Source organism: Peromyscus leucopus, chromosome 6, assembly GCF_004664715.2.
Source record: "Peromyscus leucopus breed LL Stock chromosome 6, UCI_PerLeu_2.1, whole genome shotgun sequence".
Classification (NCBI taxonomy): Eukaryota; Metazoa; Chordata; class Mammalia; order Rodentia; family Cricetidae; genus Peromyscus; species Peromyscus leucopus.
This window is the reverse complement of record NC_051068.1, coordinates 75,113,477-75,139,655: the sequence shown is the minus strand read 5'-3', so window position 1 is coordinate 75,139,655 and position 26,179 is coordinate 75,113,477. Positions and strand designations below refer to the sequence as shown.

The 26,179-nt window shown below is 48.2% G+C and overlaps 2 protein-coding genes across 4 annotated transcripts in view; one reads left to right on the top strand and one right to left on the bottom strand.

Annotated features, from left to right (window-relative positions):
- The window catches only part of Ttf2 (transcription termination factor 2), a 37,608-nt gene extending 27,493 nt beyond the window's left edge, over positions 1–10,115 (top strand). For both annotated transcript variants that reach the window (XM_028877293.2, XM_037206935.1), the window contains 5 exons: positions 2,035–2,093; positions 3,189–3,339; positions 4,331–4,413; positions 6,493–6,567; positions 8,766–10,115. In XM_028877293.2, the coding sequence (XP_028733126.1) occupies positions 2,035–2,093; positions 3,189–3,339; positions 4,331–4,413; positions 6,493–6,567; positions 8,766–8,910 (513 nt within the window). In that variant the 3' untranslated portion in view covers positions 8,911–10,115. The remainder of the gene's footprint in view (positions 1–2,034; positions 2,094–3,188; positions 3,340–4,330; positions 4,414–6,492; positions 6,568–8,765) is intronic.
- Trim45 (tripartite motif containing 45) lies at positions 783–25,551 on the bottom strand. Of its 2 annotated transcripts, XM_028877295.2 has the most exons (7): positions 24,629–25,551; positions 22,279–23,012; positions 20,546–20,675; positions 19,858–19,972; positions 17,900–18,026; positions 16,754–16,929; positions 783–1,122 (listed from the first exon to the last, which is right to left on the bottom strand). In XM_028877295.2, exons 1-6 carry the CDS (start codon positions 25,114–25,116, stop codon positions 16,781–16,783), a joined length of 1,743 nt encoding a protein of 580 aa, XP_028733128.1. In that variant the 5' UTR covers positions 25,117–25,551; the 3' UTR covers positions 783–1,122; positions 16,754–16,780. The 2 variants fall into 2 exon arrangements, with proteins under 2 accessions (XP_028733128.1, XP_028733127.1); XM_028877294.2 differs by lacking the exon at positions 783–1,122 and having other exon boundaries at positions 14,330–16,929.
- Positions 25,552–26,179: the final 628 nt, after the last annotated feature.

The window sequence follows — 26,179 nt, the reverse complement described above, 5'->3', positions numbered from 1 at the left end:
AGGAGGACTGGCTTTTCTCTCTGTTTGAACCCTAAACTGCCTTTCCTAGCCTCAGCCAGTCTTACAAAGCTTTTGTAAAGATGTGAACTAGAAAGAAAGTCACTACCAGAGGAACATTCTGCTTCCTCCTAACTACCATCTAAAAGGTTTGGTTGGTTGGTTGGTTGGTTGGTTTGCATGTTTTATTTTGTGTACCTTCCTTAGTCAGTTGTGGAACTCAGGATAACTCGTGGGAGCTAGTTCTCTTTCTCACCAGATGAGGTCCAGGAATTGAACCAATTGTCAGGCATGGCAGCAAGCACCCTTACCTGCTGAGGCATCTTGCTGTCCTGTAGTTAAAGTTCTAGAACATGAAGCTAGGTGTGTTGTTGTTGGGGTTTTTAACTCTTTTCTCTTTTTTGGGGGGGAGGGACCGCCACCTAGCTCCCAAATAAATCACACACAGGCTTATTCTTCATTATGAATGTCCGGCCTTAGCTTGACTTGTTTCTAGCCATTTTTCTTAACTTAAAATTATCCTGTCTTGCCTCTGGGCTTTTCCCGTTCTCTTACTTCTATAAATCCTACTCTTACTCTACGGCTTGCTGTGTAGCTGGGTGGCTGGCCCCTGATGTCCTCCTCCCAGATTTCTTCTTCTATTTTTCCTCTCTGCCTGCCAGCCCCGCCTATCCTTTCTCCTGCCTTGCTATTGCCGTTCAGTTCTTTATTAGACCATCAGGTGTTCTAGACAGGCACAGTAACACAGCTTCACAGAGTTAAACAAATGCAACATAAACAAAAGTAACACGCCTTAAAATAATATTCTACAACATAAGCATTTACCATAAAATAAATGAAAGATAATAAGAGCAGGGCCTGTATGTGACCAGACTGTATACTCTAGCATCATTAGTTAGCTGCCATGTCCTTGCCTAGTACTCAGCTTCTTACCATGAGTCCATTAGTAGATTCAAATCATGTTAGGTTTCACGTAAGCAGGAAGCGGCTTAAAGCTGGCAGAGCTCTTTTGCTTTCTTCTGTGAATTTTAGGCTAGAGCCTTCCCTCTTCCAGCAAAGTTCTAGAGGCCAGGAGTGCAGGAGTGAGCCAGACACAGCATTCAGCTCCTTGGAGCGACTGAGGTCCTGAGAGCAAAGGATGATTACTAAGCAGTGATTGTGAAGTATGATCAGAACCATGGCAGTAGAAACAAAGAGTGGAACCTATTCGGTAGCACCTAACCCACACTTAAGCGGGGGAGGCGTTCCCAAAGTGACACCCATGATACCCCAACAATGTGGCCAAACAAGACTTGAACAATGACAGTACCAAACAGACATACTAATGTGGGAGAGGGAGATCTCACAGGGTCCTACCCATAACAAGAACTATAGGCAGCTAAAGACTGCTGCTGAGAGATAGAGCAGTCTCTCCAAGGGGTGAGACCCCTAACTGGTTATCCAGGTCGAAGTGGTCAGCCCTCAAATCATATATGCACAAGCTGTACTAAATGGACCAAGTAGGTTATATTTGTATATTTGTGTGTGTGTGTGTGTGTAACAATAAATAAAAGAGGCCGTCATTTTGAGAGGAAGTTGGGGGTGCATGGGAGTGGTTAAAGGGAAGAAAGACAAAAGGAAAGTGATGTAATTATATTTTAAGTAAAAATCAGAAAAAATAAATCTTTAAAGCAAAGAAAAATGACATTAAGCTGACATGGAAAATGATATTCTAAAATAGAGAGACCAGGTATATATGGCCTGTTGGATAAAGAATTTCAGTATGATGTGTCCTTTGAGGAGGGCTTAGTGAGGAATGAACAGAGGTCAGAGCAGCATGGACCCAGCAGGTCAGAAGGGGCTTGGGCTTTATCCTCAGTGGGAAGTCATGGAGAGGAGGAGGCAATCTGCCCACATTCAAGAACAGCCTTTGGCTGCAGGAGAGTGAGTAGACAGCCAGGCCAGAAGCATAGAAGCTGTCCGGGAAATTGCTTCTGTAATTCAGGAGAGGAGAGAAAAGTGAATGGCCTGACTGCAATGTTGTGTGACCTTTCCCAGGTGTCTTCTCTGCTGGCAGAACTGGAGGCAATCCGAAAAGCCTCAGGGTCCCAAAAGAGGTGAGCATCATTTCAGTACTTGTGCAAGGAAAGTTGATGTTTGTGATGCTCTCAAGTCTTAGCTTAAGTCATGCCCTACAGAATGCATTGAGTAGTATGGTATAAATTCTGTGATTTCTAATTGAAATATTGTGGTGTGCGTTGAAGGGGTCCCTGGCTTACCACCCCCCCCCCTTGAGGATCTGGGTAAGGTAGGCGTCGGAAACAGTAAAAGAACATGGGAGGGAGCAGGGAGCCTAGTGGGCAGCTACTGAGCTGCTTAAGCTGGGGTTCATAGTCCAGTGGGTTGGTCGTTTGCTGTGCCTTCATGTGTATGGTATAACACACACACACACACACACACACACACACACACACACACACACACGCACGCACGCACGCACGCACACACACACACACACACACACCTGTATTACATAACTGTATTGCATATCTATATGGAATAGTTCCTTTTGAAAATTTAAAGCTCTGGTTAAGATATGCTTGGGGCGAGCAACCTATCAGCTATTTTACTGGCCACAGGACAACATGAACACTAGGACCCTAAACAAAAGACAGCTGGGGTCATTACTTTAGCCTAGGCAGTCCTTTCTTCTGACTCTAACACCAAGTCAGAGTGGAGCTTAGGAATGGGTGGGAGAACTATAGACTTACAGTGTGACCTTAATGTGTGCCCAAGTTAGCTGCATGCCACTACCATGAAAGGTCTCACAGGAGCACTTAGACAGCAGACTGATTTCGTGTGGCTCACATTGGCTTAGCTGTTGGTGAGGGAGCAAATGGCATTAGCAGGGTACGTGTCAGAACAAGCGGTCACATGTCAAGCTGGAAGCAGGGAGGAAGAGGTAAGTTCTGCAGTCTGCCTAGCGGACTGCCTCCCCTAGGCTCTGCCTCATAACCACTCATAGCACCCCAGCACTGCCACCCGGGGTCCAAGCCTTCACACACAGGTCTTTGGGAGACACTTGCCCTTTAGGTAACAGGGATTCTCCTTGTGCACATTTTATAAATAATCTTGAGACTGGTGGCATTACAGCCACAGAGGAGACTGCATAGTCCTTTGATGGTTTCTGGTTTTTGTCTTCTCCTCTCTAGTGTCATTGTCTCTCAGTGGACCAGCATGCTGCAAGTGGTAGCCCTGCACCTCAGGAAGCACGGACTGACTTATGCCACCATCGATGGCTCTGTCAACCCCAAACAGAGAATGGACCTGGTGGAGGCATTTAACCACTCCCGGGGGCCTCAGGTACGAACTAGCACAGCAGGCCTGTGTAACTGAGGAGCAAATTGTTCTTAGTTGTAAGGCAACATAATGTAGCACCTCCACTTAAAAATATTGTTTTGATCCTTCCAAATGTTTGCAATTTATTGGGGGTCCTTACCCAAGTACACAAGTACTCTTAAAAGAACAGTTAGCAGAGCTGGTTGGGATCAGAGAAATCTCTGTAGAGGAGGAAGCCTTGAAGAGTATGTGGGTTTTTGACATGAGATGCAGGAGAACAGAGTCATGGAATAGGTGAGGATCAGGAAGCACTAGTTGAATGGAAAGAAGGATGATTTGATGATTTAACTGGAGGGACATGGTCTTAAGACTAGTCATAATTTGGCTAATGCAAAGTAGACTCCGAGGATCTGAATTACAGTGTCTGTATGTTTTGGCAGACTGATTTTTGAGGTTGACCCTCTGTGGGATGTGAGAAATTTTTCAAAGATGAGGTATAAGAAATGGCATCTTAATGTTTCAAAACATTGCACTGGGGGAATTTGAAAGGAACTGTTTCTTTTGTTTTGACCTTCCTGAACTAGAGATGGAAAGATTCTGGTTAGCTCTTTCTGTCCCTTCAAATACCTAGTGTAAAGAGAAGGGGCTGCTTTTGGCTTACGTTTTTGGAGATTTCAGTAGCTCATGGTCAGTGAGCCCTGATGCTTTTGGGCTTCTGATAAGGGAACATATCATGGCAGGAGTGTGTGAAAGGAAACAACCACACATCTCATGGCTAGGAAGTACAGAAGACAGGAAGAGTCAAGGGCCAAGGTCTCATTAGACCTTCAAAGGAAGGGCCTGATGACTTTAAGATCAATAGAACCGACCCTACAGAGTTCCACCGTCTCTGATCTAGAACCATGATGGGGACCAAGCCTTTGCCACCTGGCCTTTGGGGCACTGAAGACCCAGCCTATGGCAGATGATTGTAAGAGCAGCTGTACGGAAGTTAATAGAATGTTTCCTTCTGCAGGTTATGCTGATCTCCCTCTTGGCTGGTGGTGTCGGACTCAATCTGACTGGAGGGAACCACCTTTTCCTTTTGGACATGCACTGGTAACCAGGGTTTTTCTTGTTGTTTCAGCATAGCAGGGAAGAGCAGTGGCAGAGGGCTGCGGGTCTCACCTCTTAGGTCGTGTCTTTTAGGGAGTCGTGGAGACAGTCTGTACAGCCGTCTAAGTGGACTGTAAGGCCGGGTGACATTCCAGCACTGCTGATTGAACATTTCATGACTATGTCAAGTAGTTCATGAATTTATTGTTCACTAACCTCTTAAAAAATCTAACATCTATGCCGGGCGGTGGTGGCACACGCCTTTAATCCCAGCACTCGGGAGGCAGAGGCAGGTGGATCTCTGTGAGTTCGAGGCCAGCCTGGTCTCCAAAGCGAGTTCCAGGAAAGGCGCAAAGCTACACAGAGAAACCCTGTCTTGAAAAACCAAAAAAAAAAAAAAAAAAAAAAAATCTAACATCTTTTTCCCCCACACAAATGAGGAGCACAGGAAAAAAAAAAAGAAGAAGAAGCTGGGTGTGGCGCACGCCTTTAGTCCCAGCACCTGGGTGGCAGAGACAGGTGGATCTCTGTGAATTTGAGGCCAGCCTGGGCTACAGAGCAAGATCCAGTTCAGGACAGCCAGGGCTACACAGAGAAACCCTGTCCTGAAAAACAAAACAACAAAAAAGAGGAGCACAGGTTTTTCTCATTATTAAGAGCTACAGTGCTCAGTTTGATGTCTCTAGAATACTATTTTCCAGACAGAGCTGTTGAGAAGGAGCCAAGGCAGTCTCAACCTTGGTCACTCCAGAAGGAAAAAGAGGGCTTTTCTAACTGTTACGGAAATGCTTGTTAGATGCAGCCACCGGCTTCACTGTGTGCTGCCGGTGCCTTGGTGCATGCCCTTCCCGGGGCAAGGCAAGGGAGGTCACGTGTTACTAGGTGGACTCTCACAGTGCCAGTTTCTGATTTCCTACTTATGCAAACCAGCATTGCTGCTGCAGGCTTTGTCTTGTTTGTTTTGTAGTGATAGGGACTGAGTCTGGGCCTTGCACATACTTACCCCAGCTTACTTTTTACGTTGAGATAGGGTTTCCCTAGTTGTGCAAGCTGGCCTTGAACTTGGTCTGTAGTCCAGGCAGGCCTGGTGTTTGTGATCTTCCTGCCTCAGTGCGTTAAGTACCTGGGATTTCAGGTTTGTACCATCATACTTTTTCCAGGCACTATTTCTAGGAAGATGTGTCTAATTCTCCACACAGCCTCAACTGCTGCAAAGAGGCCAACTTGCCATATTTGTGGACAAAGAGTGTAGGTGTACTTAGGATTTTCATATACACAGAAGTAAAAAACATACTAGGAACTACACCAGTTTTGAGATGGAGAAATATTACCCAGATTCTGAAGAGGAAAGATGAGATACATTTACAGTTGATAATGAGACTCTATAAGGAAGGGAACAAATTATACCTCTTTAGTTAACTTCACTGAACACTGAAGTTGAAAGAAATATTTGAGAACATTAACCAGCTCTTGTTTCCAAGTAGGTTCTGGGCCTGGAGGGTATTGTTAGATCTGTCTGTGGTCATCAGCTAGTAAAGACTGGCTAGGAATCCTGGTTTCACTTCCGTTTTTTATAGGGACTGACTGATGATGGTGCTAATAGCTATTAGGAGCCTGTTCCCAGTCTCTCAATAGAGAGTAGAAAGATAGCTGGTCTTTTAGGTCATTTCCTTCTAGAACAGGCTTGACAGACTTCTATAAGCATTTTAGGCTTTGCAGGGCACGTAGATTTTTGTTGCATATTCTTTTTGTTGTTGTTGTTTTGTTTTTCAAGATAGGGTTTCTCTTTGTAGCCTTGGCTGTCCTGGAGCTCACTCTGTAGACCAGGCTGGCCTCGAACTCACAGAGATTCAACTGCCTCTGCCTCCTGAGTGCTGGGATTAAAGGCGTGTACCACCACCGCCCAGCTCTGTTGCATATTCTTCGTTTTATGTTGTTTCCGTAACCCCCTTTGAAAATGTAATGACTATTATTAGTCAAAGAAGCATACAAAAATGGACTGTGGTCTGGACTTGGCTGTAGGCAGTGGTTTGTCAGCCCTGTGTAGGATATTGGTGTTTCTGAGTTACACTTCTCTAATAGGAATCCTTCACTTGAAGACCAAGCTTGTGATCGCATCTACAGAGTAGGACAGGAGAAGGATGTCGTCGTACACAGGTAAGCAGAGACACCAGGCCCTTCTCAGCATCTTCCTTTGTGAAAACCATCTCTGGGAAGATTTTTATAGAATAGGAAGTGTTTGGTGACTACTTCGCTAATGATGTTCTGCAGGCATACCTCAGGAAGGGAAGAAACAATCTGAGGTAATCTCGTTGGTCATGGTTAAAACGAAAGCATGTATGGTGATAAGCCTCAGCTCATCAAGGAGGCAGCTGTGAAGGGCTTGCTCCCTGCCCATGTCTTTTTTAACTATTAGTATGGCATAGTCTCAGTCACAGAAAAGTTGCAAAGGAATTACCAGAAAGTTCCTGAGTGAGTGTGTGTGTGTGTGTGTGTGTGTGTGTGTGTGTGTGTGTGTAGGGATCAGCATTATAATGTTAACATCAGTATAATATAGCCTGCTCAATCCACTCTCGGGTTCATCTCTCCCGATGCTGTCCTTCACAGCAGCAGGAGATCCCACATCTGAGTGGCATTTCGTTGTCCTGACTTTGGATCCTCTAATCTGGCACAGTGCTTCCTCCTCTGATTTTGACATTGCCTTTGAAGAGCACAGCCTGTTGTTACTTTGCAGAATGCTCCTTTGGGGCCTGCATGGCTTTGGGACCACCAGAACGTGCCTCACTGCTATAGTCCACTCTTCCTGTGGCCCTGTTTTTGCTCCCTTTGCTGACAGGGTCTAGTGAAGAATTGAGAAGACACAGTCAGTACTGCTTACCTCCGTTTCTTCCTCAGTCTTACAAAGTGCCTTCCCCCATTTCATGTAAGCTGTTCTTGTTGAGGGCCACCGGTGAGCTCCAAAATTTGCCACATGCAGTGATAATTAGTTTTCCTGACTTTAGCTCTCTTCTCTGCTCATTCCATATTTTCCTCCTTTAATTATATCACTCCAGTGAGTACAAAATCTGTATTTTTAGGTCCACTGTCTCCTACACTTCCAACCTGGGTATCCAGACCCCTGCTAAACATGTAGCCTAAGTATGGAAGTGCCTGCTCGTCTCATTCATCTGCGTGTGCATTCGGGTACCAACTGAATGCTGCCGAGCACCCGAATGTGCTGAGTGTGACTACAGCCTCCGGGATAAACATGTCCATCTGAAATGTTTGCTTCCTGCTGCCTGAGCACATCCATGTGTGTCATCTGTGTGGATAGTGCCCGTTTCTCTAGCCGTACAGCCAGAAACTAGCCTCTTTCCTCTCCCAGGTCCCATGCCCAGGCCTTCAGTTGTATTTTCTAAACTGTTAACCACCCTTGCCTTCCATGCCCACTGCCAGCTCCCTACGCAGCTCTGCTGATTCCTGTGCTCCGCATTGCCAGCAGAGGGCTCTTTCTAACTGACGATCTGCTGGGACAGGGCACGCCTTCAAGGGCTCACTTCCTGTAGATTTACTGTCAGGGTCTTGGTGTGGTGGGGATCACCACTGAGGACCTGGCCCACAGCTCCTGAACTTTTGCTACCAGTGGACTTGACTAGACAGCATGATCTTTAATTCAGCCATGGTCTAGAGCTCAGCCACAGTTTACACGTGTTCTAATCCCCTGGATGTTGTGCCTGTTCCACCATCTCATCTAGCAAATGCCTGGTCATCCTGCACACCACACAGTAAGAGTTGACTCTAATGGAGCCTTCTTTGACTGCCTTACACAGATTGCCTTTTGTACCCTGGACACACTCCCACTGTCTTATTGTTATTTTTATTATCATTATTGGATGTTCGTATCTTGGTTTTCTCCTACAGAGAAGAAACTATATTCTTTGTCACCTCCCATAGGACATGGTATATGTATATATAAATACATACATACTTAGTGAGTACTTGAGTGAGTGGTGACTTCATTTGAAAAGCCTGGTTATAGTATGCATTAGCTAAGAAATTAGACATTCTGCACCTAAACACACAGACACTTGACCTTTGAGGCCCTTCTGACCTTGTCAAAATTGAGTTTTGAGTAAAAGCTGGGCCTCTACATTTGTTCTAGATAGAAATGTCATCTGCAATTTCCCTCACGTCAGGAAGAAAGTTAGTCTGCAGTGCATCACTTTAAACAGACATGTGTAGTGGAAGTTGTGTGGATTCTCTGCTCTCGTCTAATACCAGGGAAACATCTCCTTCAAAACTGAGGTGGAGAGAAGTTTGAACGCGTGCTTCAGTAAGCCGCTTGGGCTCTGACGTTTGCTGTCATTTGCTCTTAGGTTCGTCTGTGAGGGGACAGTGGAAGAGAAGATCTTACAGCTCCAAGAAAAGAAGAAAGATTTGGCCAAACAGGTCCTTTCTGGATCCGGAGGATCTGTCACCAAGCTCACCCTGGCTGACCTCAAGGTCCTCTTTGGCATCTAGCTTCCTGTGCCGTGCTGGTGTGTACTACAGTCTGGAGTGGTATGTTCCGTGATCCTAGAGCTTTCGACTTCATCTTATTCACGGAGACAAAGTCCTATGCCAGGAATTGAGAGTGGGTCACCATGTTAACAGACTGGCTAGTCCATCTTGTTTATCATCCCACTTGTTTAACGAGCACCGTAGAAACCAGCTGATGACTGCAGATCGGAGTCTGGTGTGCTGATGCACGCCTATAATCCCAGCCCTTGTGAAGGAAGCAGGAGGGTGGAGAGTTCCAGGCCGGCCTGAGAAGAGACTCTCAAAACAGCACAGAAGTGCTCTGGAAGCCAGTCATAGTCCATGACTATAATCCCAGTACTAGAGAGGCCGAGGCAGGATTGCGAGTTAGAGGCCAGTTTATGCTACAGGGTAAATTCTAGGCCAGCCTGGGCTACAGAGTAAGACCAAGTCTTAGAAAAACCAAACCAAACCAATTAAATCTTTGGTGTTAGATGTTCTGAGAAGATAAGTCTTGAAGAATTGTACAAATGCTTTGGTAAAGCCTAACAAGTCATTACAGGCATGGTGACAAATGCCCATAATCCCAGCACTTTAGGGGCGAAGGCAAGAGGATCTTGAGTCTGAAGTTAGCCTGGGTAACATAGCGAGTTCTTTGGCAACCTTAATAACTACATGGTAAGAGCCTGTCTGTCAAACAGCCACAGAGCCCTGTGTTGCCGCCTTGGCTGATGGGAGATGGTCTGACTGACCTTCCCTGTGTAGGCTCTGTCCTGTCTCCTTGCTGGCAGGCTGCTCCTTGGAAGTCTCTTGTGAGCCGAGAAGAGGGAAGATCTGTAAGCAGCCATCCCTGTGTGGCTGGATGAGTCGGCAGTGTCTCAGGCTTGGGGTCAAGATGCTTTGCATATGGACAGATGCTGAGTGTTGATCGTGGTATCATCTAGCCTCTGTCACTTAGCCTGTGCGTCATTGTTTCATTTAGGAGTTTATCAACATGAGTGTGACTGTCACCCAGTTTCATCACTGTATCATTTAGTATTTGTACCATTTGCTATCAGTATTTCTATCATGCAGTATTTGTATTATTTAATGTTGATGTCAATTTTAGTTACTGGTAGCATTTAATACAGTTCTGTCATTTAGTTTATACCGTTGCACCACATTGTCATATCATTGATATAATCTAGTAAATGTGTTCGAAAGTGTCACAGAGGTAATGCTATATCTCTAAACCCCATCTTCTTCCCTCGGAGCATCTAGAGACTACCTGCTGCAGGTAAGGTCCACATTACTGAGTTGTAGCTGGGGGAGCATGGAGAGAAGTGATGTAAGGAAATGGGCTATCCTGTGCAACTTTCCAAATGTTTTTTCTTGCTGGAAATAGGAACTGAAGGGAAGATGTTGTGGGTGTAGAAAGGTTAAATACCACTAGATCAAGGGTTCTCCTTTTTCCTTTAAAAAAACATTGTTTGAGAATTTCATACTGTATCCTCCACTCCCACTTTTCCCTCCCAACACCACGTACTCTTTTTAAACCCACTGAGTCTACTCATTGCTGACAGGATGCCATGCACAGGGCCATGCACTGGAGCATTGGCAGTCAACAGAGCATGCTGACACTGTCCCTGCCAGCAGCCATCAGTTGCCCATAGCTCCTAAGCTATGGGTTGGGAATCTTGCTGGGATTTGTCTGGCTTGATCTTATGCATAAGTCACAGCTACTGTGAGTTCATGTGTGTGGCAGCCTGTCATGTACAGAAAACCTTGTTTCAGAGGTCCCTATTTGTAGAAGAATTGTCATGGAAGAGGCAGAAAGAACAGGGGCTCTGAACTTAATTTGGGCCATAGATCATTTGTCAGACTTGGTCTTGGAGTGACTGGGGACCAGGTCTTCCTCAGGTGTGTCTCCTTCACCCACCTCGCCTACATTGGACTGTGTCTCCATTGGACTGTGTCATGATCGAGAAATCCTTTAAGTCGCTGAGATTCGGGGTTGTCAGTGTGCTGACTGGTATACAATGTGAGACTTACTTGTCAGTAAATTAGTTACAGTAGTTTCCAAAACACTTTCCTAGAAAGAACTGTTTCCTCTGAGTTGGGTAAAGGCACAGACCCAATATTCACCAGTCAGTGTGGCAGGAGATGCTGTGATCTGTTTCAGGAAAGACTCCTTGTAAAAGCAAGTAAAGATAATGTGTGCTGGTGGGAAGAAATCAACTCTGGAACTTCCACTGAGTTCTAATTCTGGTCTCACCTTAGCTGGAGGCATAGCTAGTTAATAGGAGTTTTTAAAAACCTATGTTTTGGTCTCCTCATTTGTAAGGTGGACCTTGGTTTCAGAACTTAACGGCTACAATAAGATTCCTGATAAAATTTAGCTTTTGAAGTTACATGATCAAAGTAACGATAGAGACACCTGAGCAAGCCTGTCCAAGTCTGACAGCCATGAGCTGACTGTTGGCCATCCTTCCAGGTCGCTGGGCATCGCAGCCTTTTGTCTGTGTGCTGTGTGAATTAGCATACATCACACACTGCCCTGCGAACACATGGTTAACTCCTTTTGCCGGACAGATCAGGGATGTCCGCCTGTGAGGTGAACACTGTGAATGTCTACTCCAAGCACTGTTGAGAAAGAGTCCTAACTTTCAAATTAAAGTCTTTATTTGGAGACTACAGAGAGTCTAAGCTATATTCAAGTCCCATTGACAAATGCCTCTAAGGTAGACTTCTGGTATCTTAAAGTCTTCCCTTCATTTTTCCTGTTCTGATGGCAAGCCAGCAAAGCTTCCTAATTGTGTCTGAGGTAGGTAAGTGTTCCTACCAAAATGAGATGCTCGTCATGTCTGTGGGTGTAGAAATTGTGGAACTACCAGGTAGGATGGAGTTCTCCAAATGTGTTCTTAAATCCTCGTTAATGCTGTGAGGCCTTCTTGGTAAGATTGAGTTGCACCCAGTCAGTGGGCAGCACATCACAGTGTAGTGACCTAATTGAGGTGCTGTGCTGACTGCTGCCAATGTCACCAAGCCTGTGCAGGGGCCTCCACTGCCAGGTTTCTTTTCCCATTGGTCTGCCCACTTCATCTGAGTTGGCCACGTGCTAGGAGTACAGACATGTACCACCTTGTCCTCCTCTAATGCTTTATTGTGGCCCCTCGGCACAGTGTTATTTCTGTGTGGGTGTCTCATGCTCAGTGAAATGGCTCTTTGCCGGACTCCAGGTGAAGCCAGATTCTCTTACACCAGGAGGATCATCATGGGACCACCAGTTCTGTATGGCCTCCTAGTCTCTGGATTCTTGATGTTTACTTTCTGGAGAGCTGAGTTTATGGAATGGGATGCTATAATACTATCACACAGCTTGTCTTAGTGAGGTTTCTATTCTTTGGTAAAACATGGCCCAAACCAAGTTGGGGACAGGGGTTTATTTCAGTTTACAACTCCCAGGTCACTGTCTCTGAGGAAGGGCAGGACAGAGGCCATGGAGGAATGCTGCTTCCTGGCTTGCTCTCCATGGCTTGCTAAGCCTGCCTTCTTATACAACCCAGGACCACCAACTCAGATGGCACCACCTGCATCTATTATTAATCAAGGAAACGCCCCACGGGCCAGTCTGATGGAAGCATTTTCCCAGATGCCCCCAGTTTCTACCAGGTTAGCAAACTAAGCAGCACACAGCTCCAAGCCCTAGAAAACTACAGGAGACGAGAAAACATTCTGTAAGCAGAGAGATAATAGATGATCTGAGTTCTTAGACATATCATCCATGTTAAAGTGTTTCATCAGGAAAAAGGAAGTTAGGGCTAATTAGGAACCAGGTACACATGGAGTCCACAGCTCGAGGGATGGAAAGGAAATGAAGAAAGCCTGCCTAAGTAGGGAGCAGGCAACAGCCATGGGATGTGCTTACTGTCTTGAGTCCTCTGCCTGGGTTCCACAGCTAAATCTGAGTATAGGTGGAGATGTGTAAGGAAGAAAGGATGCTGTGGTAGTTCGAACGTAATTGGCTCCCATAAGCTCATTGTGAGTGTCACTGTTGGGAGAGGTGGCCCTGTTGAAGGAAGTGTGTCATTGTGGGGGCAGGCTTTGAAGTCTCCTTGGCTTAAGCTTCGCTCAGTGTAACTCGGAGATCACTTTCTGTTGCTTGCAAGATATAGGGCTCTGAGTTGCTTCTCCAGCACTACATCTGCCTGCATGCCACCATGTCCCACCATGATGATACTGGACGGAACCTCTGAACCTGAGCAAACTACCCCAATTAAACATTTTCTGTCATAAGAGCTGCCGTGGTCATGGTGTCTCTTCGTAGCAATAGAAACCCTAACTAAGACAGATGGGGAATATTTCTGTTGCTCAATTACTTATTCACTAATTGAAATATATACCAAGCACCTACTTGTGTAAGGCTCTGCTGAGTACTCCATTTGTAAGGTGAAGCAAAGCCAAGCATAAGCTTCCCTTCTTAGCATCCAGCAGGGGAGATGAGCATTAAGAGCTGTAGTAGAGGACCCTGTAGCTGATCATCTCAAAAACTGACCTGTGAGAGCTTTGAGGAAGTGATGAAGGAATGCCTTCTCAATATGTAGGACAGTGGGATGCCTCTTCCTCTGTTCTGCTACTAATTGGCATTCTCTTCATCCAGCCATCCCTGACACGGGTGCACATCCTCTGGAGTAATGTTGAACAATGATTGCAGGGAGGCTAGAGGATGGGCAGGCTAGCAGGTATATGGATGTTTATTTTCCAAGACAGCCAAAATGTTTACCCTGTTACAATATCCCAGAGGACGGTGTTTTACTGGACTGTAACACCAGCCACATCACTTAGATCATAGAGCTGCATCTGGATGTTTCAGTGTGCATTGCTCAAGTTCTGAAGCACATTGTATCCTGCAACAGTCCCTAGAGCCTCCAATTCCTTTTTCCTTGCCCTGGAGTTTGGGGTTGTTCAGACCACTCTGACTTCCCATGGATCTGTCAGCTCAGCTGCCAGAGCAGTTGGAGTACATTGAGCTAAGACCATGTTATTGTACAAGCCAAGGAAGAGCCACCCCTGGAGGCTTCTGATATTTTTAATATTGTTACAAGAAATACTGCTTAAAGACCTGGGTAAGCCAGGCCCTAGCTGCCTCACAGAACATTTAATACAGCTTCACCTGCAGAAGGTTGTCCAGTTGTAGCCTCTCCAAGGGAGACTTGTGAGCTTTGGTGCTACCTGCTGCACTGACTCCCAGGCACCTGGGAAAGATGATGTAATTCCAGAGACTTGAGGGCAGAAGACTCCCGAGACGTCTGAGGTAATTGGAAGATTCAGGGCTGGTCCCTTGGGTGCACATAACTTATCCAACAAGTTTGATAGAAGGTTAAGACATTTTCCCAAGTGGTGTTTGGTGAAGTCATGAAAACATACTAAGTAGAGCCAAGTGGAAAATTCCACAGATCTTGATTTTTATTCATTCAGCATACTGTTGTTTCCACCGTAAGCCAAAATCTGCCCTGCTCGGGGATAACAGAGTTACTAATGTCAAGTCCCTCAGGGAGCTCGAAGTCTCCAGCAGATAAAAGATATTATATATGGCAGATGATGATGAAGCCATGCAGGGCGATGCCTTCTCCAGGGTAGGATACTGCTGTCTTATACAGGGTAGTTAGGGGGCTCACTAGTAGGGTGGTAGTTGACACTAGAGCAGAAACTTGAAGATACCAGAGTGAATCATGAATCATCTTTGAGAAAGGGCATGACAGACAGAAGGCCAGTGACTATAAAGGCGACAAGACAAGACTGTTTTGACTGAGGAACTGGCAGGGCCACCGTGGCTGGACAGGACAGCAGGTTAGGAAGAGAAGATGGATCAGACGGTGCTGGCCATACATGGTAATGTGAAGCATGTATGCTGACTTGTTCTGAGTAAGGTGGGAGGGTACTGAGCAGAATGATGTGACATTTTGAGAGGCTCGCTCTCTCCTGGGGGCTATAGTGGAGGGGGAAAGGCAGAAGCAGGCCGGTGAGAAGACAATGACAAAACTTGGAGGTGGGACGTCTTGGCATCTCAGACCAGGACAGCAGCGGTGGACGCAGTGAGCGGTAGTCAGATGAGTAAAGGTAAGGCTGATGGCAGTTCCCTGTGGTTTGGAGATGGTGTGTGACACGCAGTGTGTTTCCAAGACTCCCCCACCTAAGGACAGAGCTGTGCTTCTCAAGTGCAAGAGAGGACCACAGGGGAAGCAGTTGGTGATGGCAGGCAGGAGGAAGTGAGAACTGGACACTGGAAGTCATTTAAATTTGAGGTACACACAGGGAAGATGGGATGTAAGCCATTGGACACAATTAACTAGAGAGTGGACCTGGAGGGGACGTGGGAGTCACTGTGTACAAATGGTGTGTAAGTGACAGAATGAGACCTTGGGAACAGGAAGAAGTGGAAGAACTGCTCTTCGGCTCTCCTGGGTGTCCGGGGAACAGGAAAATGCAAGGGTGAGCAGAGGAGACTGGGAAGGAACAGTGGAGCAGAAGGCAGGAGCGATGGATGCCTCACCAAACACGAAGATGACACTTCAGGGAGGCATAACCTGCCCCGTTTGCTGCGGAAGCTGTCCTAAGCACTGTGAACAGTCTGGCCTGTAACCCCACTAGATGCTCCTAGGCCCTGTATCCCCAAGATTCTGCTGACATTCCTCAGGGAGGTAGTTGTGGGGCAAAACCACTGCTGGCTGAGACCCAGGGATCTCAAAGCAGCAATGGTAATAAGCTCGGGACACCTGACTAGGCCCAGAGACATAAAGAGTAAAGAACGATCAACAAACAACCTGAGGGGTGATGGGCAGCCCTGTCTTCTGGAACATGAGATTTTGCTTACAGAAAGGGGCTAAAGGGGAGTGTTTCCAGAAAAGGAAGAAACTTAGTATCTTTTGTTTATAGCTACAATGTAGCAACTCCAAGAAGGAAAGGTATTCTGTGGCGACCTAACAGCTGTCAACTAAGTGTGTCACTTCCTTTGCTTTACCCAGGTCACCACTGCGATGAGTCACCACTTCTAAGAAATCATATAATGTAAGTTTCAGTAACTATTTAATATATGCTGAGTTTACTGCTGTATAAGAAACCAAGGATCCCAGAACACACGGAGTGGATCTGGGGAAGGTCTTGGCAGGCTGGCAGAGGCAGTGCCAACTCTTCCCGGAATCCTGTAGCCCCTAGGAGGTACCTGCAGTCAATGCTCTCCGCTATTGCCAGGTATAGAGACTCATCGGAAAGCCTCTTCTAAGTCAGAGCTGGGAGGATGGAGGCCTCTCCGTCATCCATCCGGTGTAAGAACTGCAACCGATGGATGAGATCTTTCCATGCCATTCCTCCTTATTAGCTGTCTACTTGTGTGCCCTACAGATGACTCATCACCAGGCTCTCAGCTAAACAACAAAATCCCTTTAGAACTGTCATAAACCATGCACTGGAAAAACTACTGCAAGTATACTAACAAAATGTGAATGAGACAAAGGGGTCTCATTCTCTGAGAAGCACTTAAATTCCAGCTCAGGGATAAACTGAAGAGGCTGTAAAACAATAGAAAGGAGGTAACATCTTCCCTGTGCCATAATGTTCCCTGGCATAGACACCTTGATGCCTGTATGGAACAGAAAAGAACCTCCTGTGGAGAGCTCGTCAGCCCGCCTTGAGTGGTGCATTGGTGGCCCACACTCAGCCATGGTATAGGCGAGCAGCTCACACACACAAAAGAGCACTTGAACTCTGATGTTAGAGAAAGCACTTTGTCTTTAATTCTGTCAGTCTCTTTGGAACTAAAGCTCTCGGGTCCTCTGCACACCTTAGGTCATGCCGGCTTCAGGTTTACCTGGCTGAACTTGTACCCAGGAAGCCATCAGAGGGCCACGGTCCTAAGAAGACTCCTTGGTGCGCTCTGCCCACCGGTGTACGTGCACTCAGACTTCTCAATAAACTTCCCACAGCAGGACCAGTGCGGACGACCTGGGTGTCCTTTGTGTCCATGGCCACAGCCAAGGTACCCACCTGCATATACAAAGGGGGGGGGGACAATTGAAAGGAGAACCCAGCCCTTGCTACACAAATTAAACCTGGAACATTCAGACTTGAGCAGTGGAACTTTCTCCGAAGGAACTACCTGTTTCATTCCCTGTAACCAGAACTACCGAGGCAGTCATGGCCAGGCCAGGTTCTCAAGACTGTCTAACCTGCAACCTGAAGGTGATCTAGTTTACATTTGAACTTAAAGGAACTGATTTGGATCTTACCTACATGTGATGAGTGACATGTAAAGGAGGGCAGATCAGTGGAAAAGGAGAAAGATCCCGGGCTGGTTGCACAGGAGGGTACGGAAGCCCATTATGTATACGAGTGTTTTGCCTGCACGAATGTCTGTGTACCACGTGTGTGCCTGGTACCCAGAGGCCAGAAGAAGATACCAAATTCCTTGAATTGGGGTAATAAACAGTTGTGAACCCCCATGTGGGTACAGGAATTGAACTTGGGTCTTCTGGAAGAGTAGCCAGCACCCACATGATTGCATCTCCCCGAGCGCCAAGATAGAATAACTTTAAAAAAAAAAAAAACACTGGGATCTCTTGCCTGGAGATCCTGCCTTCCCAGAGAGTCAGACATTGCTCAACCATCCACTCCCCTGGTCTGCCCATTTGAGATTCCTTCATGATTTTGGGTGGGTCTGCATTTCACAGTGCTGAGACCGCTAAAATGGGTGCAGACTGAATTTGAGAATCCCACAGAGAAGCATGAGGCCAGTGAACCAGTGAACTGTATCAAGAAAGAACTCAGAACCTTGAAGCCTGTCCTTTCAATTCGAGCTTACTGTGTAAGCTCCTTGTCCTGCCTCTAAACATGAGGCTAGAATTCTAGAAGTACAGCCTCAGTCCACACACCCTGACCTAGTAGCTGGGAGGCAGAGGAGGGAAGGCCCCTTGCTGCTGCATGGACTAGCAGGCTTGAGGACCCCGACCATCCTTACCTGGCATGGTGCCTCCGCAGGCACAGCGGGCAGTTTTCTGGCCTCCGCTGGAGCAGAAGGTACAGCAGTGAAACACACCTGGATGTGGGCGATGCTTTCTCCTCACGGTCACAGTGAACGGTGAGCCCTGAAGGGTTTGGGCCAAGAGCAAAGGTATCAACAGGGTGTGCTGAGCATCAGTGCGTGATAAGCAGGCGCTAAGTCACAAGAGGGACAAGGACACGGGACAGAAATATCTCTGGCTAGGGACTTCTCGGCTGGATGGGGCAAATGGAAGCGCAGTGAAACTGGATGTGGATGCATGTTGCCCTTCTGCCATGCACCAGGGTCACCACATTCTCCAGGGCACTGACTGTTCGAAGCTCCCAAGCCTCTGGGCACTGAAGACAGTTCCACAGGATCAGCTTCATTTTCAGTGACGTCTGAATTAGCTCGGGTTTGGCTCAAGCCCTTTATGGACTCGGCCTCCCTCCAGCCTTGAATGAAGTGGGAGTGTAAGCCACTGCACACAGTCATCTCGACTCGGCTTTGGTGTGACTGACCGCAGCCTTTAGGAGTCTCTATGTCAGTTCTTGAGGCATGTCGTGGGAAGTGACTGGGCTGCCGCACCACAAGCTAGGACACGTGCAGCTTCTCAGTCACGTGCCTCTTCTCACAGAGTTAGCACCTTTCCTCCCACCTCTGACCCTGGACACCACAAATCTGCTCATCCTCTTAGTGGTGACCAAAGATACATGGGAGTGAGAAAAGTCCAGTATGTGTGGCTAATGAGTCTCAAGGTGGTCACTCTATCCACTTTTTCCTCAAGGATAACTTGTATTTTACTTTCTCCTGGGTTTAACACAAATGTTTATTAAGTATTGTATTTTCCTGTCCCCAGGTAAGAGCCACATCAGATAAGGACAAAGTGGAACCTGGTACCCCAGACTTCCCAATGTTAAAGTCTCCCTCTTTTGAAGGGATGATCCAGAGACTGAACCTCTAAAATTATGAGCCAAAATCAACCTTTCTTTCTTTAAGTTTATAACTCTGGTATTTTGTCACAGTAATGGAAAGCTGGAAAACAAGATTTTTCTTAAAAAGAACCTGGCAGCGAATATGACTGGCACATCCTGTAATTCCTGTACTTAGGAGGTCAGGGCAAGAGGATCAAGAGTTCAAGGCCAGCCTGGCTACATAGTGACTTGTAGGCCAGCTTACAGATGATAACAACACTCTGTCCTGTATCTCACACAACAAGAAAACGAAACAAAACAACCTGAAGTTAAAGTAAGAGCTACTGGCTATTGGGTCAAGACTGGTCTGTCTGTGTAGGCTTTGAAGAAAATGGAAGTAAACTAACTATACAGAAACATCCAACCATTCCTGACATACTGTGAAGAGATCAGTAATGGCACTGAATGAGTCTTCCTAGTGCACAGGCCACATGATTAATATGACCACGATGGTGCTTATGGCCATCAACTTTGCCTTCTGCCTGAGGGAATGACTACTCCAATGTCAGCAGAGACTTTAAAACTTCCTAAACCAAGAAGTGTTATACTTACTTGTCGGGACTGGAACCATGGTACAGATACACATATGTATGCGCTGATGGTTAGCCAGATAAATGACCGACAGCAGGAAGAGCCGTAACCCTGCCGACTGCAGCCCACTCATGATGTGGAAAGGATGAAAACTGCGTGCACTTCTCTGCTAAGGGACTCCCCTGTGGTCAAGACATCTTCCCTGGATTAAGAATCCCAACAAACTAGCCAGGAGAGGAATAAAAGGCAATGTAGCTGCCAGTCGGGGAGAGAGGCAGCGGGGTCAGGACGGTGAGCACCCCTCTAGTAAGAACGAGAGTCGCAGAATCTGGGCTGTGTCCACGATGAAGAGCAAAGGACAGTTACTCCCTCCCTTAGCAGCTGATCCTGTGGGAGAGCCTGAGCTGACAGCAAGCACAGGGCCTTCCTCACCTGCACGTGCTGCTCCCGGATGCAGACCCACACAGTGTAGACTCCAGGTTCCTTGGGGGTGTAGGAAACATGGTATGATCCGTCCTTGTTGTCCTTGACCACCGTTCTGACGGGGCTGAATGAAAGGGGGGTCAGAAGGCCGTTGGCTCTCACAGGCCTGCTCCAGCTGCCCCCGTCTGAGGCCTGAGTTATGTTTAATAGGAACTAGAAATGTCCCTCACACTGAAGGTAGATGGCATCAGCTCTACTTTAGTCCAGCATCCTGAGAACCAGGAGAACGTTCCTGTGCTCTTTTATGCAGGTCTCTGTTGGGACTCCCTGCCCTGTGGCCCCTTCTCCTTAGGCCAGTTGCAGAGAGAAAAATATAAACAATCCTGAAGCAATTTAATAGGAAGAGAGACTAGGTTTAAGAAAGGGTGCAATTCTGTTACACGTCAAAAAAAAAAAAAGTCTGCCCATTCCAAAGTTTGAAATGAGGACAATCTGGGGGCAGCGAGACTCTTAGAGAGAGAAAACTAAAGCTGAGCCATAAAACCTACTCAGGGGACACATTCCATTAATTGTGTGGAATCATTTTCTCATGGCATTATGGACCCATACGATGAAGGAGTCCAGTTATATCTCCAGTAACTCGAAGGCCCTGGTTTTCCCCTCACTGCCTACTGCACGTGATACATTTAACACACACCTGTCTTTCTTATCTTTGGGGACAACGGCGACCTGGACGTTGTCTCCTCCCCTGCCCATGCTCTCTCCCGCGGCATCCTTACAAAGCAGGGTGAAAGAGGCTGTCTGTTTCTCTCGAGCCCTGTGGAGATCTGCAAAAGACAAACAGGGCTCACCCCACAGGCAAACGGAGACGCCATGGCCCCAGTCAGACCAAACAAAGCTTGTGCTTCCTAGTTATTTGAACCACCCTGTTCCCTCTCGCCTTCTAGGCCATACTGCTCGGGTATCCATCCCGGAGACCTGGGTAAGTGGTTCAGCAGCAGCTGATTTGGGTCACGTGGGATTCTGCATCTTAATTTTAGCTGTAAGGAAACTCTGCAAATATTTAGGATTAATCTAGGTGTCCAAAGAAAGCCTTCGGACCTGTAGACGGATATCCTCAAGACCACCTTCTGCAAGCCCCGGATCCTCCAGAACAGGAAGAGGACACTGCAGTCCAGGGTACTGTGTCCTTGTTGTGAGAGCTCCTGTAACTCAGAAGCCATTGCCAAGGTGCTGGGGGACTACCCACGGGCTGCAGCCTGGAGGCCAGCATGCAGAGGAAACCGGGTTTCTCAGCCCTGGGTGGTGAACTGCCAAGCATTGCCGAGAGGCCTGTGGAGGGTCTAGGAAACTCCTGAGACTGTATGTCCTACTTCGTGGGTACTTCCGGGAAAGATCACTCTCAGAGTGATCTGTGACCTCCAGAGAGTTAGAAATTCTGTGCCAAAGTGAAGGCAACTCTTGAATACAAATTTCCCATCAGGATTGATCTGTGAAATATGTCTAAATAACATGCTTCCCTTAGGAACGGAACACTGGTATAAAGAAACCATTTCTAGCTGGGCCTGGTGATGCACCCCTTTAAATCCAGCACTCAGAGGCAGGTGGATTTCTGTGAGTTTGAGACCAGCCTGTTCCACATAGTTCCAGGTCAGTCAGAGCTATCCAGTGAGACCCTGTCTCAAACAAACAAACAAAAGACCTCAATCTACCAAATCTTTTGAAATACCAACGATACGAAGTTTGTGTGACCCAAAACGGTAAGGAAGAAAGGAAGCTGTGATTCTGTCTTCCTTGTTCTGTAGCCTTCAACATAGCGCCCAAGCACCAGGAGCTGCCATGCGCGTCTCTGCACAGGCAGACTGTGCCTTGTTCTAGTCAGTGCTGTTAGCTCCTGTGGGTGTGGCCAGGCTCTGTCACCCCAAAGCATGGTCCTTAAGGTTCTGGGGAGCTTCTGCTTTTCTGAAATGGAACGGGCTCAAGCGTCACCCCAGTATCAACTGTGGCCTGCCCAGACCGAGCGAGAAGGAAGAACAAGGCAAAGCGTCGCTGCCTTTCAAATCAGGACGCTTCTCCCCTTGGTCGGGGGTCAGACGTGGAGTACCCCTAGCTGAACAAGCCTCACGGCTTTATTCCTTTTGACACATGGTCTCCTACAGCCCAGGAAGGCCTCAAACTTGAAATGCATCCAAAGCAGTCCTCAAACTTCTGACGCCCCTGCCTCCACCTGCCGAGTGCTGGGATTATAGGCATGTGTAGTCAGGCTCAGTTGTGCGTGGTGCTGGCAATCAAACCCAGGCTTTGTGCAAGCCAGGCAAGCACTCTGCAGACTGAGCTCCGCCCCCAGACAAGAAGCCACACAGTTCACAGACTTCTACATATCATATCCCCGGGCCCTGTCCTGAGTGCCAGTGGGAAATGCGTCCCTACCTTCTCCCTGGAGGACACATTTAGATGGATCCACTTCTTTGGTGTTAATGGCCCCGTACACTTCGTAGCCTCGGCACTGGCCTGCCTTCTCCTGAGGACAGAAGCTGATCTTATCATTCACTCCCAGGCGGGCGCTGTATTCAACTTTGTTCAGCTTCCTGAGCCGCTCGACCACTACTCCCTTGGTGATGAGGATTTCCAAGTCTGAGCCGCTGGTCAGCAGGTGCTCGGTGAACTCCACTCCAGTCCGCATATCCGCCAGCAGCTGTTCCAGCTGTGCCTTCTGCAGTTGCAAAGAGTTTTCCTTCTGGACCCGGATGTCATCCAGCTGCTTCAGCAGCTTGTCCCGATGTTCCTCGATCGCTTTGATGTAGCCCTCCGAGAATGTTCGGACATCAGCCGCCACTGCCTCCACGCGCTCCTGGAGGCCGCTGTTCACGCTTTTGATCTGAGCCAGGGCCTCCTCCAGGGCCTCCACGTGGGGCTGGGTGCCTCTGAGGAGCTCCCGCACGGAATCTCCATGCTTGTGGATGACGTTGCTGGTGAAGTCGTAGGGGTGCTCTCGGTGCTCCCCAACCACACAGTCCCGACACACGGGCCGGTCACACAGTTCACAGAACAGTCTCAGCTCCTCCGCGGGGTGCGCAGGGCACAGGATGGGCTTTCCAACCCGACTGTAGCCTTTCAGGTCCTTCAGGTCCACCATGGTATGATACATCGTCTTCTTCTGCCGCCTGGAAAGAAGCAGGAAGTGGGGGGATAACTTAGAGGGAGACAGTTTGGTGAAGAGGTTTTAAGAGTTCAATGGGTTTGAGTCACACCCCTCAGAACTTCTAATATCAAACTACAGGATCCTCTGCTTGATGGTTTTTCCACACAGTGAGACCCAGGCCTATCTGAGCGTTGTTGTTTAGAACACAATACACATATATACTTGGAGTTGGCTTGGACTACATCTTCAAAAGTGCAACGCTGAGACTACGTTCTGAGAAACTCTCGCTCAAGAGATAATTGGGTAACTTTAAACAAGGGTCACAGCCCACTTCCAAGTGCATGGTGGAAGACGAGTACCAAGCGATACAACCATGCCCGATGGATCTATGAAGCAACGAAAGCAGCTGGCTGGCTCTCACAATCTCTTGTCTCACGTTTAAGTAACATTTTAGTAAAGCAATTCCTTTGGCCAGCGCCTACATCATGTACATTGGCAGGCCAGCATTTCCCTCAAGAGGCATGAGCGTTAGTAGAAAGTGGAATCAATGGGCACTAAAATCAAAGCTCTCTTGAATTCCTCCTTTCTATAGCCTCCTGGGGGACTCAGGGAAATCCCTAGGAAAATGCAGTGACTGCTTGGAGCGCTCCCTGGTAACAGTTCCCGCAACCTGAAGTGCATGTGCCTATTCTGGTCCAAGGGTGGCTGCGGAGAAAATGGGTCAGCTGTTGAGCTGGCAACACGACCGTCGGAGGGGTGACCACACAGGTTAAAAATAGGGAGCAAAGACAACTGTGCTGCTGGTAAGGCCAGAAAACAAAACTGCTCTAGGTTAATCTGAAAACCTTGCTTAGTTTTGGTGTTTCGTTTTCTATTCTGATGCACTAGAGTGGGATGGAGGAGAAAAGGGGACAAAGACTAAATGATAACAAACTTCACTGAGTGTGATAAAAAGACAAAATAACCCAGTTAGAACCTACCAGCCTGCTCTCCACGTACATACAGAGATATGAGGTACGGCATAGCCAATCGATACCCATGCCGAGAAGGGGGCACGCATTTAGTAAAAAAGAGCACAGAAGGGGCAGGTCTGAAGAGAGGACTCGGCTCAGTTACACGCTTACCAGCTACGGGAACTTAGCAAATCACAAAACATTGCTGAGTTTCCATTTCAATAAACAGGGGTGAGATAAGCACGAGTCTTTCTGTAGAAGTTACAATGATCAGATGAGATCAAGGGCAAGGGCTATGCTAATAGCGCGGTAACCTTGTCTCTCCAGCACCTGGTGCATATTCAATAGCAATTGGTGATGGAAGGAACCCCGACGTGCTCTGTAAACCGAAACCTGTGATGCTTTTATTACTAGAGGTATCAGGCCGGCTGCATTAACTTCCATTCTAGAGCTTGTGATTGCATGGCATGTTGTTCTTTGCCGTTTGGTGTGTCTGAGAAAGCCTTCCTTCCGACCTGCTCAGCAAGGGATTTGTGTCTCTTTTCCCCCCCAGAGCTGAGGCCCGAACCCATGGCCTTGCACTTGCTAGGCAAACGCTCTACCACTGAGCTAAATCCCCGACCCGTGTCTTCATATCTTTGCACCTCACTCTTAAGCCACAACAGGTGGGGTATTCCCTCTTTACCTATGAGCCTGGCAGCAGAAGTGGCAGAGATTGGCTTTGCAGGTCTGACACCTCTTCTCTACTTCTCTGTCGCTGCACAGGTCACACACCAGGCCCTGACCTTCCCCACGCAGACTCTCCAGCATCACATCATTCATGGCCAGGTGGTCTATCGTTAAGGCCTTCACTCCACCCAAGGGCAGGTCCACCTGAGCATCACATACCGGACAGAGGATGCCAATCTGGGGCTGCAAGCTGCGTGACTTGGGTTCCTGGAATATGGACCCCTCAGAGCTTGTGTCTGAGTCACCCCCACGGATGTCCACTACTGAGAACGGCTCCAGCTTTTCCAGACACGTCGTGCACACCGTGTGCAAGCAAGGCAAGAGCCTGGGGGCTTTGAAAAGCCCTAGACAGGAAGGGCAGTGAGTCTTGCCTGAGTTCCCAGATGCGCTCGCATCGGGGAGTTTGTGCACGAAACCCAGAAACAGCTTCCTGTTTTCTGACATCTTCCCCACGTCTGTACCCAGTATCAAAAAAGGCCCTGCGTAGTCTTATAATGCAGGTTAAATTCACCCTAAGGCAGAGTTCCCAGGATTTGAACAGAGACCACCAGGGCTCTCGTGCTGCCAAATAAAAGGGCAACCGGAAAGAGGGTGCCTCTGAGGAACCATCCACAGATCTACTCTGGATTTGTGGCTGGGCCCTTCCTTTCCACTGCATCCCATACCAGACACGTCCACGCCCTCCTCTATCACCCAAGTCGTCCTCCTCGCAAGAGCTTCCAGATCTAGTGCCCCAGCTAGTCCTGCCACCACCCCCCTGACCCCTGCATTTCGTGTCCTTCACGGCTACCCCCCACCCGCCCCACTGGTCCCACCCCCACCACGCGACAAGCGCGCCCTCTCCCCGGGCGATGAGGTAGTGAGCCCTCCGGCTCTCCCAGGGTGCGGCGCCAGGGGCTGCCGCCTCCCTAGGCTGCCCAGAAGGCCCTAGAGCCGCCGCCCCGCCTCGCACCAATCCCAGCCCAGGGAGGCTCCGAAGAGTCCAATCACCGTGCGGGAGGGGCGGGCCTCGCCGCCCGGAGCCTCGCCGCCCTCCAGAGTGACACCACTGCCATCCAATAAGCCCAGCAAGTTCCACATCCTCGCCTGGCCACTCGCGCGGCGGGACGACCGGGACCAAGGAGGGAAGAGGAGTCTGGGAGCTTAGCGGCGTAGTGTCGTCGGCGTCACTATTTCACGAAGATGAGCTCTGGCCACCAGCGAGGCCGCAGGACCTTTGAAAAAGCCTAGCTGAGTGCCGCAGGAGGGATCCGCCCCAAACTCACATAGAGTCCTCCCATTGGTGCGTGGTACTGTCAGTCGGCCGAGGTGTAGCCCGAAGCATGCTGGAACTTGTAGGCGGTCTCCCCTTAGCTTCGGAGGCCTCCGGGAAGCAGGGATTGCCTTGCCAGGTCTCTTTCTCGGTTTTCTGAGCATCTTTTCTGTTCTGGAGTCCCTCAGGTCTAGCGTGCCGGGTACCAGAACCCCCGCAGCTGGCTAGCTTCTGGCATTTTCCAGGGCAAAGGTA

Coding starts and splice junctions, on each gene's coding strand:
- Trim45 (XM_028877295.2), bottom strand. CDS start 25,116: ATGTCAGAAAACAGGAAGCTGTTTCTGGGTTTCGTGCACAAACTCCCC. Junction 23,013..24,628: donor TTCTGCTGCCAGGCTCATAG/GTAAAGAGGGAA, acceptor GCTTCTTTCCAG/GCGGCAGAAGAAGACGATGT. Junction 20,676..22,278: donor ATGTGTCCTCCAGGGAGAAG/GTAGGGACGCAT, acceptor TGTCTTTTGCAG/ATCTCCACAGGGCTCGAGAG.